The sequence below is a fragment of the Thrips palmi genome, unplaced genomic scaffold, assembly GCF_012932325.1.
Source record: "Thrips palmi isolate BJ-2018 unplaced genomic scaffold, TpBJ-2018v1 HiC_scaffold_18, whole genome shotgun sequence".
NCBI classification, from domain to species: domain Eukaryota; kingdom Metazoa; phylum Arthropoda; class Insecta; order Thysanoptera; family Thripidae; genus Thrips; species Thrips palmi.
The window spans coordinates 17,742,551-17,754,024 of record NW_023144627.1 but is presented as its reverse complement, the minus strand read 5'-3'; the positions used below and the strand labels follow the sequence as shown (position 1 = coordinate 17,754,024).

The 11,474-nt window shown below is 52.1% G+C and overlaps 2 protein-coding genes across 2 annotated transcripts; one reads left to right on the top strand and one right to left on the bottom strand.

Annotated features, from left to right (window-relative positions):
- Positions 1–3,724: 3,724 nt before the first annotated feature.
- LOC117644610 (obg-like ATPase 1) lies at positions 3,725–7,560 on the top strand. Its single transcript, XM_034384218.1, has 11 exons — positions 3,725–3,853; positions 4,885–5,074; positions 5,205–5,265; positions 5,391–5,518; positions 6,001–6,176; positions 6,267–6,344; positions 6,430–6,527; positions 6,622–6,762; positions 6,842–7,061; positions 7,153–7,270; positions 7,357–7,560. The coding sequence occupies exons 2-10, from the start codon at positions 4,894–4,896 to the stop codon at positions 7,261–7,263; spliced, it is 1,194 nt and encodes a 397-aa protein (XP_034240109.1). The 5' UTR covers positions 3,725–3,853; positions 4,885–4,893; the 3' UTR covers positions 7,264–7,270; positions 7,357–7,560.
- LOC117644752 (uronyl 2-sulfotransferase-like) lies at positions 7,366–9,794 on the bottom strand. The gene is made up of 7 exons (XM_034384366.1): positions 9,571–9,794; positions 9,181–9,376; positions 8,674–8,831; positions 8,487–8,541; positions 8,275–8,408; positions 8,001–8,170; positions 7,366–7,910 (listed from the first exon to the last, which is right to left on the bottom strand). Exons 1-7 carry the CDS (start codon positions 9,792–9,794, stop codon positions 7,672–7,674), a joined length of 1,176 nt encoding a protein of 391 aa, XP_034240257.1. The 3' UTR covers positions 7,366–7,671.
- Positions 9,795–11,474: the final 1,680 nt, after the last annotated feature.

Below are 11,474 nucleotides of genomic sequence, written 5' to 3'. Positions count from 1 at the left end.
CTGATTCATTTCTCATTAGTAGACGCATTTCTGTTAGCAAATATGATTACTGGTATTTTTTCCTAAGTATCCGTCAGAAGTCGCTAGTTACTGTGCTTGCTATTTTTGGTTGTCTAAATAATTTTTTTTAGAAATTTTTAAATATTTCAGATGGAGATAAAGTATCATGTTTGCTTACGGGAATACATCTGTTAGGTGCTGAGAGTGCCTCAACTTGACAGGCGGGAACTGCTAAAGGACAATTGACACACACACACACTTTTTTTTCGGACCCTTGATAGCCACCTCAAAGGTAGAAAAAAAGCCTCACTTTTACTCCTTTAAGTAGGCAAAAAGTGCTGCTTTGGAGCTACCTTGGGCTGGGGCTCTGGATCCATCGGGGAAACTTCGAACAATCTGTTGGCCGTCTCCACAGGTTTGGAGCGTGCTGTGGCGTTGCGCTCGGTCGGGTCAGACGAAGGCTCAGCCAAAGGGTTGTCCAAGTTATTATCGATTCTATGAATAATGGGCAAGTTGGCGGGCCTGCGCTTTATGCTCGCGGGACACGACATGCAGTGCGTGTTTGGACTGACCTGTGGCGCCACGCTGCTGAAAGGGGGAACCACTGGCTTTAAAATGGAATTGGAAAAACGAAAATTTTAAAATAAAATGAGAATAAAAAGCGTTGGGAGAGACACGCCGCAGTAAGCAACTCCCTCGAGTACGCACTACTTCTCAATTTTTGAATTATTTTATCCCACAGTCCCTTTTCCTCATCACACACATACACACTCGCACACATATTCATGCATGCGCCCATTCACACACACACACACATACACACACACACACACACACACGAGCACACGAGCACACCTCTAAAAGCTCACGAGAGCAGCCGCGGGGCAACGCACAGTCGTCAGCACAATCATTACCGTCCCTTATCACTGTTGTGATCTCCGCACAGATGTAAAGTGATATTACCATTTCAAATGAAACTTTGTCTGTGCGCGCGCAATTGCACAATTACAATTACCGGCTTCTTGACCCCAGCCAGGTACTCGCACCGCGCACCCGCATCGAGTACTCGCCGTCAAAGTGTGGATATCTTCGAACTTCCCAGAGCGGAGTAAAATTCTCCCACATGGACGACGTAAGCGGAGTTTTCTCTCCAGACTTCAAGTGTGGACTTTTCTGTCTCCGCACTTCAATGTGGATTTTTTCTGTCACCGCACTTCAAGTACGGACTTTTCTGTCATGACATGAGGGCGCACTTAACGACTATTTGCTCATCGACACGCTGCCATTGATTTTTCCGATCGGCGATCAGGTTTGGCCGAGGGTTTGGCGGGCCGATGGTGTCGGCCATGACTGCCTCTGCGCGTGGCCGCGCCGCGCCAGCCCGTCCCAGCCCGCGCACGGCAGCAGCCATTTTGTCCCAAAGTGACAAATTGGGAATTACGGCGCCGTGATGGAAGATAAGGATCTGGCACGGCGTTGCCGGACAGCACACTGTGAGCGCTGCGGGCTTTGTTTGGCTGGACAAGGGCAGAGCGACCAGGCTGCGGCCACAGTGGGCCAGAAGACCGGCGGAGGCGGACAAAATTCTAGAAGCGTTTTGAGCTCCAGAGTCGCTGAATGGGACTCGAACCGAACGTGTGACCCCACCAATGGATTGCTCTCCGTACGAGGAATCCAGTGGTGGGGTCACACGCTCGGTTCGAGTCCTTTTCAGCGACTCTGGAGTTCAAAACGCGTCTAGAGTTTCGGCCGCCTCCGCCGGTCTGCTGCCCCACTGTCTGTCGGCTTCCTTCCGACAGTGTAGCGCATTCTGATTGGTGAGAGGGTCGCAGGCTCGCTGCAGGGTGGCCGGCGAGAAGCACCTGAAAATAAAATGATGGTCACATCGGATGATCGCGCTCGGCCAGCCGAGCGATTCAGGAGATTGGTTTGTCGCTCTGTCTCTCTCGCACCCTCCTGAGAGCCCCGTGAGTGCGACAGAGACAGAGCGACGAAACGACTCTTCCGAATCGCTCGGCAGCGCGACGTGAATAAATAAAGGAAAAAACACGGTCATCACCCGCGGCATGCCCGCGGCATCGGAGGGGCGCCATGATAGCTGTCATTTCGAAAATTTCGACGCCAATCAAAATATTTAGCCTCATTTGATCCAATTTTGGAGGCCACGGCCTGGGCAGGGCCAGGACAGGGCCAGGGCAGGGGCCGCACAGTGCGCCAGAAGACCGGCGGTGGCGAGGCGGCTAAAACTCTAGACGCGTTTTGAGCTCCAGAGTCGCTAGCCAAGCAATCTATTGATGGGGTCACACGTTCGGTTCGAGTCCTGCTTTATGACTCTGGAGCTCAAAACGCGTCTAGAGTTTTGGCCGCCTGCACCGTTCTGTAGAGCCCTACATTACTCCTTCGGGGGATGTAGGACTCTACCGTTCTGGCGCCGTAGCTAGGCAGCCCATCGAGCGCCGTGCCAGTTGGGCTGCCTAGCCTCCGGGCGTCCGGCCGGCTAGTGGCAGCGGCGGGCAGGCCGAACGAACAACGAACCGCGTCGATGGATCGGCGTGAATGGCGAAGATTGCGACCATGCAGGCCACGTCACCGGCCAGGCTCGCCGCCCCGCCAGCGAGTGCAAGAGAGACGCGCTCGGTTTGTGAACGGGAAGGGGCGTTCAATCAACCGGCCGGCTTTTTATCATTTCGGGGGTCCCTGGTGTGATTCTGTTTCGTCGCCCTGTCTCTGTCGCTCTTACGGTGGGCCCCGTGGGAGTGCGAGAGAGACGGGGCGACGAAATCGCTGTTGGGAATCGCTCTGCAGTGTCCCCCCGAAGGTCCCGAAGGTCCCGAAAGAGGCGACCGGGCGGGCCCTCAACACGGCGGGGACCGGGGCCCTTTCTAACGAGCCAGACGGGACGGACGGCGTCCTGGTCTCTGCCGAGCGGTTCGGAAGGTCGCTTTGACGCTCTGTCTCTCTCGCACCTTTCTGGAGAAGCGCACGGGTGCGAGAGAGACAGAGCGACGAGTCTGCCGGTAATGACGCTCATGGCGCGACGGGCCGGGATGGCGGGGACTGGCGCCGCGCGCACCCAGCCTCCCTCGTCGCTCTGTCTCTCTCGCACCCCCACGGGCCGCCTCATCAGTGCGAGAGAGGCAGAGCGACGACGGCGCCTCCCGGAGTGCGCCCGCAGCGCAGCGCCACATCAACACATTAGAGGAAATTACGTTCGCCTGCAGGGATTCCTTTCGGTACAAAGAAAACGACAACTCCGGGTAAGGAAGGCTCATCCCTCTTCTAGAGGCCCACATCGTAAAGCGGTGACGAGTTTGCTTCGCCTCGGAGCGGGGTTCGAGTACCGGCGAAGTTAGTTTGGTTTTTGGGCGCTCACAATGACACCCTCTAGACCGATGAAGGGCCGCGTCCATTCCTGCGGCTTGGCTTCAGTTGAAACCTTGACAATTATTATCTATGATGAGACCCTCTTGGACAGAATTATAATAAGAGACTGGCGACAGTAGGAATTTTAGCTAGTTTTAATCAGGAAATTGCAGGAAATTGACTCTTCTTGGATTTGAAATGCAACATAGACATATTTCTACACTGTATCTTATGCCTCTTCTAAGCAAAGAAACGGAGCGCGATCCTTTCCTTTTCATTTCATTCATTTATTCATCCACTCATTCATACGTCAATTCAAATGTTGGCGCCAGCCTGGTTTTGAGTTGTGGCAGAGCAATTTCTCATACACGCCTGCTCGACGTCCCCCCTCTCTCCCTTCTGTATCTCCCCACCCAGCTGGCAGTCAGGGGCTCACGTCCATGTGTTGACTTTCTTTCAATATTTTCCTGCCTTGCCATTATTTACCCAGGTATGCAAAGAAATCTGTGATTTGGTTTGTCTCTGCGTATCAAAACGATTGTTCCACCGAGCTGTTCTTTGATGAGATACGCTTTTGACGCACTTTTGTAGGTAGACGGGTAAGGTTAGGTTTACGTTGGCTGTGTACACCGGCTATGATATGTGCGTTTATTTCGTTTCAAATATCGTTCTACTCACGGAATTATTTCATCTCCAGCATTACCATTAAATTTTCTTCTTTAAATTTGTGCTGGCAAGAAGTTTCATGAATATTGGCAATCAATGTCATTTTTGCATTCTGTTGCTTATTACCCAGTCATCTATTTTTAATCACTGAAGTTCATACAATATTTCACATTATTTCAGAGCTAATTTTTGAAAGGACGTCTCATAACTACCTTGGGATGACAAGTGTGAATCAATGTTGGCTTGTCAGCCTCTCCTACCCAAAACACATCCTTCATCGCTATTTTAAGTATGTTACGTGTTCTTTCCCATGAGCATTTCATCCCTAATAGGATGATAGCCAAGGCAGGCTTGCAGTTTTTGTGCCTGTTTCTCTTTATTTTACCATTCTTTAGACTGAAGCATCAGGCTTTAGAACTCTTGGTGCTGTATGATGCCACATCATGCAGTTCTGGGTAATTGATTTTGGCCCTGAAGGCATGATCTCCATCTGATGGCCTGGACTTATGGGTGTGGCTCTGGCAAAAGGAGTACAATTCGCATACTCTATTCATCTTCATCATTATCCTGATGTGTGTTATTGACTCCAAGCAGAAAGGGAAACAACTCCGTGAAATGTGAACCTTGGGGCTCCTGCCTGCTTCCTTCATCCTTAGTCTTTGGCTCTCTTTTTGTTTTGATCCCCAGGCTCCTCTCATTTGCATACCAACCCCACTTTCCCTCCCCTGGATTGTAATTATGGTTTTTGCCTCTGCAGACTCACCTGTCCTCTCCAGAGTTTTGTAATGGCTATTGATGTCACCGAGTTTTCATGCTAGAAGTAAATATTGATGTCTGTCTTTTGGTTGTTTGCAGGCCTGAGTCATGCCGCCCAAAAAGGTTCAAGAGCCAGAAAAGAAGCCCTTCATTGGTAGAGTCGGTACCAACCTGAAGGTGGGCATTGTTGGTGTTCCCAATGTCGGAAAATCCACATTCTTCAATGTTCTGACCAAAAGCCAGGCGCCCGCAGAAAATTTCCCTTTCTGCACCATTGATCCCAATGAGAATAAGTATCTCCAATTGTTTTTTCTGTGAACTGTACCCTTCCACATTCTCCTTTTGCATCTATGAATTTCTTTATTAGTGCAGCCATCCATTAAGTTAACCTCAGGAATTTTATTTTTTTGTCCTAGCACGTCGTGTTCCTGTGCCAGATGAGCGCTTTGATTACCTCTGCAACTTCCACAAGCCTGCCAGGTAAAAGGCAAAACTTAATACCATTGTTGAAAGTGTTATAGTGTGTCACCCAAAACTATATTTTATTTTTGAAATTATTTGCTTTGGATAATTGAGAGTGGTGTTTCTTTGTCACTACTTTGCAGCAAGGTGCCAGCCTTCCTGAATGTGGTGGACATTGCTGGTCTGGTGAAGGGAGCGGCCGAGGGCCAGGGCCTGGGCAACGCATTTTTGTCACACATCAAGGCTTGTGATGCCATCTTCCACCTTTGCCGTGAGTATCAAGTATGAACATGCCAACATTACTGAGTGGCCACTGGCAATTTTCTCCATTTCCCTGCCCCTCTCTCGCCCGACCTCCTCTCCTCACTGCCCCCTTGCATCCACTCCCCCCCCCCCGGAAAAAATATCCCTTTCTCCCTCTTCTCTTTATTCCCTCTCCCCTCTGTTTTCCCGTCCGTCGATCTTCCTCTCCTTCTCACTCCACCATCCTCTTCCCTCCCCCCTCCCCTGTCCCCCCTCCCCTGTCCCCCCTCCCCTCCAATCACCGGAAGCAAAGCTCGGTCCCGCAAGAGGCAATTTGCCTGGACGAAATCGGTCGTTAAACGAGCAAAAGATGTCCTGAAAGGTGTTATTGTCTAGTGGTCTTTGGTCACCCGCCCGACGCTGCCAGGGTGCCTCAGGCTGCACCCCTGGCAGTTTCTGTGTGTGAGGGCATCCAATTTTGTGTCTGATTTTATTTTCTTTGCTTCTCAGGTGCCTTTGACGATGATGATGTCACCCATGTGGAGGGTGAGGTTGACCCCGTGCGTGATTTGGAGATTATCAATGAGGAACTGCGGCTGAAGGATGAGGACTACCTGACCAAAACTTTAGACGGTCTGGAAAGAACTGTCATCAGAGGAAATGACAAGAAAGGAAAACCAGAATATGTAAGTTCAAATGTTTGAAATTTAGACTATTGTTTTTCTGGAGGGAATCGTTACGGATTATTTTTGATGACTTGGCACTTTTCTTCTTAGGACACGCTTGTTAAAGTTAAGGAGCTCTTAGTTAATGAGAAGAAGCACATTCGTTTTGGAGACTGGAGTGCAGTGGATGTGAGTTCTATACCTCTGGAACATTGTTTAGTACATTTATACCTCTATGCTGTGATTAACATCAATTGTTTTTGTAAAATTCCAGATTGAATTTTTGAACAAGCACATGATGATTACTAGTAAGCCTATGATATATCTAGTAAATCTTACAGAGAAGGATTACATCAAGAAGAAAAACAAGTGGTAGGTGCAAAAAAGAAAAACTCATCAAATAAGCAACTTTTTAAGATACCATACTGTTTTCTGAGTTTGATTTTTTTTTTCTCTCTTTTCTCAGGTTGTTAAAAATCAAGGAATGGGTTGACAAGAATGACCCTGGTGCACTCATTATCCCCTTCTGTGGAACATTTGAACACAAACTTGTAGAAATGGAAGATGCTGAGCGAGAAGCTTACCTTAAAGAGCAGGGTACTACCAGGTATGCTTTTCTCTATGACATACTTTGGGCTTTATTTTTCTTGATAAAATTTGATAACACTTTTATTTTGGTTGTCCAGTGCTCTGGCCAAGATTATCGTCAACGGTTACAAAGCTCTGACACTTGAATATTTCTTCACTGCTGGCCCTGATGAAGTGAAAGCATGGACCATCCAGAAAGGTACCAAGGCTCCTCAAGCTGCTGGCAAAATTCACACAGACTTTGAGAAAGGCTTCATTATGGCTGAAGTCATGAAGTTCAAAGACTTCAAAGAAGAAGGCTCTGAAGCAGGTTGCAAAGTAGGTGCCCATGCATTAAGATGCTGTTTTGTTATTTTAGTATGCATCTCCCTTATTCAATAATAATGACACTTGTATACATTATTTTCAGGCTGCTGGCAAGTATCGTCAGCAAGGTCGCAACTACGTTGTGGAAGATGGTGACATTATTTTCTTCAAGTTCAATGCTGGAGCTGGTCTGAAGGATGCGAAAAAGAAGTGAGGGAGAGGTGTGTATGACAAACAATAATTTTTTAAACATTTGTTTGTTTTTTGATAAGTGTTAATTTTTTTCCAAAATTTCTTTTGTTTACAGGTTTGGCTGATTTTTAATGAATTTCCCAAATCTTTATTAAACCTGATTGTTATTTTGTGCACTTTTTCAACTAACTTATTGTGTTTCCAATTGATGCCGATCTACACAGCTGGACTGTAGCCTCTCTTACTCATGTGGAACTGACAACTGAAATGAATGTAAAACAACTTAAGCAGAATAAAATGGCAACATCATTTTTCTCAATTGGTGTGTATTTTATTACTAAAATTCTTTTTTTCATATCACCACAACAGGACATACCCTATGTCAACGTACACGATAGATTTGAAACTAGCATCTGTTTGGATTTTGTGGTCAATCTTTTAAACTACTTTTCCGTAACGATTGCTCCCTCTTGTGAATTGAGTGGGCAATCCGGTCTTCCCCTGCCTCGCCAGGCACAGGCAGTTTTTGCGAGTCCTCAAAGAACTGTTGCATCAACCTCTGCTTGGCCCACAGGTACAACTCGTATTCCAAGGAGAGTCTCTTCTCCACTCTCCGCCGCACGCCAGGCTTCAAATTGGCACTTACCCTATTCCAATTCGCATGGTGCTCTAGTCAGACAGATGCATCAAAAAATGAATTACTTGAGCAACAGGGACAAATAGTGTGATGATACCACAAAAGTAAGTTGGATGGCTCACCATGCAGCAGTCTGTGACGGTACAAGTCCGAGACGCCCGTGAAGAAGAGGGGCAGCCTCGTCTCCAGCACGGCCAAGGTGGCGTTGGGCTCCTCCAGAACGCCCACCACGGGGAAGTACTGGTCGATGTTCGCCTTGGCCCTCCGGAACGCCCAGTCGCCGTCCGGGTCCCTGCATGGCAGAGGAATCGTCGAGTTAGGAATGACTCGCTCGTCGCGAAGAGCGCCTGCAGGGTAGGCAGCCCAACGGTCACGCCTGCGCGGCGTGTGGCCTACCTGCAACGGCTGTCGTGGCCGCAGAAGTACGGCGTCTGAGGCTCGGCCCAGGCGCACTCGGGGCGCGGCGTCGACGCCAGGGACGCCAGGCAGCGCTCCAGGGCGGACAGCAGCTCCGCGTCGTCCGCGGCGCGCTGCTGGAGGCCATGATCGCCGTCCTGGACCTCCCGGACGGCCGCGGTGGCGGCAGCGCGCCGCCGTGCGCGTCGGGCGGCCCGGCGCTGGGGTGTGGTCATGGTGGCGGCCACCGCGGACGCAGATCGGTACCTGCGGGCGCGTTTATGTTGGCGTCATGCGTTGCGGAGTGCTACCGTATCGCCACTCTGTCTCTCTCGCACTCTCACGGGGCGCCCCATGCGTGCGAGAGAGACGACAGCACCATGAACGGAGGTGGCGTACCCTGCGATGACTCTGGCGACGGGGTCCCGCAGCAGGCCGACGTACGTGGGCGACTGCCGGTCGAACGTGGAGAAGTTGGTGAAGTAGACGGAGCCGTGGAAGGCCACCGGGACGGCCTCCCGGCGGAGGGTGTCCGTCACTTCGACGACCAGCTCCTCCTGGAGAGAGATGAGTAAAGAAAGAGGTGAGCGACTGAGCCAGGACAGAGAATGCTGCTCCACAGAGGGCCAGAGAAATTCTGGACGCGTTTTGAGCTGCAGTGTCGCTAACGGACTCGAATCGAACGCGTGACCCCACCAATGGATTGCTCTCCGAACGGGGAATCCATTGGTGGGGTCACACGTTCGGTTAGAGCGTCTAGAATTTTGGCCGCCTTCACCGGTGTTCTGGCTCACTGTGCACCGCATCCACACCGCAAACTCTGCACTTCCAAGTGCGGAGACTGCACGACGCCGCTGCCATTCCAGTGTGGAGTCCCCCGCATTGTTTCCCAGTGTAGTCACGCACCTGTTCCGTGGGCGACAGCCTCCCGCTGGACTTCCCCGGCAGCTGCAGCAGCCTGAAGCCGTTGGCGAGCTGCAGCCTCTGCAGCAGCAGGGACAGCAGCTCGGCGCCGGCGCGGGGAACGCGCGTCAGCAGCACGGCGTAGTCGCTGAGGCCGCGCGGCGCCAGCGGCCCCGCCAGCCCCAGCTCGGCCAGCGACCTGCAACAGCAGCACCACGTTGTAGTCGCACAGTGGGCCGTCAAGTCCCGGACGCGTTTTGAGCTCCAGAGTCGCTACGCAGGACTCGAACCGAACGTGTGACCCCACCAATGGATCGCTCTCCGAACGAGGAATCCGTTGGTGGGGTCACGCGTTCGGTTCGAGTCCCACTTAGCGACTCCGGGGACACTGACCGGGTGACGTGGCGGGGCGCGGGGGCCGCGCTCGCCGCCTGCTCGTGGCCGTCGAGGCCCTCAAGGCCCTCGAGCGGCGGCGCGGGCGGCGGCAGCTTGAGCGGCAGCGACCACCGGAGGCCCGCCCCGCCGAGCGCGGCCACGGCCAACAGCCACACCAGCGGCACCAGCACGGGCGCGGCGAGCACGCGGCGGGGCAGCGCGCGCGGCAGCAGGCGCCGCATCACGGACTGGGACTGCTTGGGCTGCTCGGGCACGGCGGTCGCGGCGCCATGGCCACCAGCAGCGCCACCAGCCCGCCTGCCGCAGCCTGAGGAGGCGCACAGAAAAAACGACAACTCAAAAACTCAGAAAAGTTAAACAGACTTTCGTTTTCTAATGGTCTATCACGCCAAGCCGTCAGCAGCATTCCACCCAGCACGCTTGAAACCTCACGAAATATTTTGAGCATACATAGTACAGACTACTTTGTTGTAACTAGCTGCTTTTCTTTGTAAGGCCTAAAATAGTTTGCAAGGTTTTCAGAGTGTGGATTTGCGTCCACAGTGAAAGTAAACGAGCAAAATAGAAGAAAGAGCAGCGGCAGCAACAACTGAAGCGACGAGTCACCAGAGCGTGTCTGCTTTGCCTCGCGGTTTCCTTCCCACGCCAAAGTGTCGCAATTGTTTTCTCAGCTCTTTAAATCGCCGTCAACGAGGCCGGGGAAACGGAAGCAGTTGCGCCGGGTGATTCTCGCGGACAAACAGACGGCAGACGGACGGACGAGCATGCAGACAGACAGACAGACAGTTTAGTTTATAGAGAGAATGGCAACAATGAGACAGACAGACACCCAGCTCGACGGGTGGACGGACAGACGGAAAGGATGTTTTATGGGGGATTTTGTAGGATTAGATGGGACTGTGTTTACTTTGTTACAACGAGACAGACAGCGAGACGGACAGACGGTCGCGGCGTGCCCCGCAACGCGTAGATCAGCTGCACTGATACACTGCTCATTCGCCACCGCGCTATTCTCATGCGAGTCTCGTATGAAACAAGGAAGTCCAGGCCGCGCCGTGCGACCGCCTCGCGCGCCTCGCCCGCCTGGAGACTGATATTATTCCGAGAGCCGTTTTCGTCGCTCTGTCTCTCTTGCACCTGTTTGGGATGTCCAAGGAGTGCGAGAGAGACGGAGTGACGGGACCAATACTGTCCGGGATCAGTCAGCAGCCGCCTGGCTCAGCTCCCGCGCATTGACACACCAGCGCGCTGGTATGTCAATGTGCGAGAGAGAAAGCGATGAGTAAGCACGCTTCGAACAAGTCGCCCGAGGCTGAGCAGTCAGCCGCCTCCAGTATCTATCAATCACCTAACGCGTCTGCCACGCGCGAGTGTGTGTGTGTGTGTGTGTGTGCGTGTTGCACGAGTGTGTGCATGTGTGTGTGAGTGTCCGCGCCAAAACGCGTGAGTGTCTTTGCTGATATGGAAAATTCTGATGGACGCATGCCAGCTGTTATGCTAGCCATGCCGATGGATTTGCTCCCACTTGTTCTACCACGCGTTGAAGTCTCCGCGCCACTGCCGCCACAGGCGTCGCCGACTCCTCCAAACCCGTGCGTTCAAATCCAGCCATTCTTATAGAGTTTTTTTTACGGTTTTTCCAGTGTATGTTAGCCGCGATGCTGGGCGTAACCCTCTTAGAGAATTAGGAGAGTGGTCCCGATGCAGTCCGCGCGGGCCGCGCAGACTCACTCCGAGAGTCGTTTTCGTCGCTCTGTCTCTCTCACTCTCACGGGGCGTCCCGTATGGGTGCGAGAGAGACAGAGCGACGAAAACGACTCTCGGAGTCGGACTACAGGGCCGGCCGGCCGGCTGACGGCTCCCATGGCCGTGGCCCCGCCGCCCCGCCGCTCGGAGCGCTC

Excerpts from the sequence above, each read along its gene's own strand:
- LOC117644610 (XM_034384218.1), top strand. The coding sequence starts at position 4,894 with ATGCCGCCCAAAAAGGTTCAAGAGCCAGAAAAGAAGCCCTTCATTGGT. Across the intron at positions 5,266-5,390 it reads AACTTCCACAAGCCTGCCAG|CAAGGTGCCAGCCTTCCTGA; the intron begins GTAAAAGGCAAA and ends ACTACTTTGCAG. Across the intron at positions 7,062-7,152 it reads GCTCTGAAGCAGGTTGCAAA|GCTGCTGGCAAGTATCGTCA; the intron begins GTAGGTGCCCAT and ends CATTATTTTCAG.
- LOC117644752 (XM_034384366.1), bottom strand. The coding sequence starts at position 9,794 with ATGCGGCGCCTGCTGCCGCGCGCGCTGCCCCGCCGCGTGCTCGCCGCG. Across the intron at positions 8,409-8,486 it reads CCACACCCCAGCGCCGGGCC|CGCGCCGCGGACGACGCGGA; the intron begins GCCCGACGCGCA and ends GGCCTCCAGCAG. Across the intron at positions 8,171-8,274 it reads GGCCACGACAGCCGTTGCAG|GGACCCGGACGGCGACTGGG; the intron begins GTAGGCCACACG and ends TCTGCCATGCAG.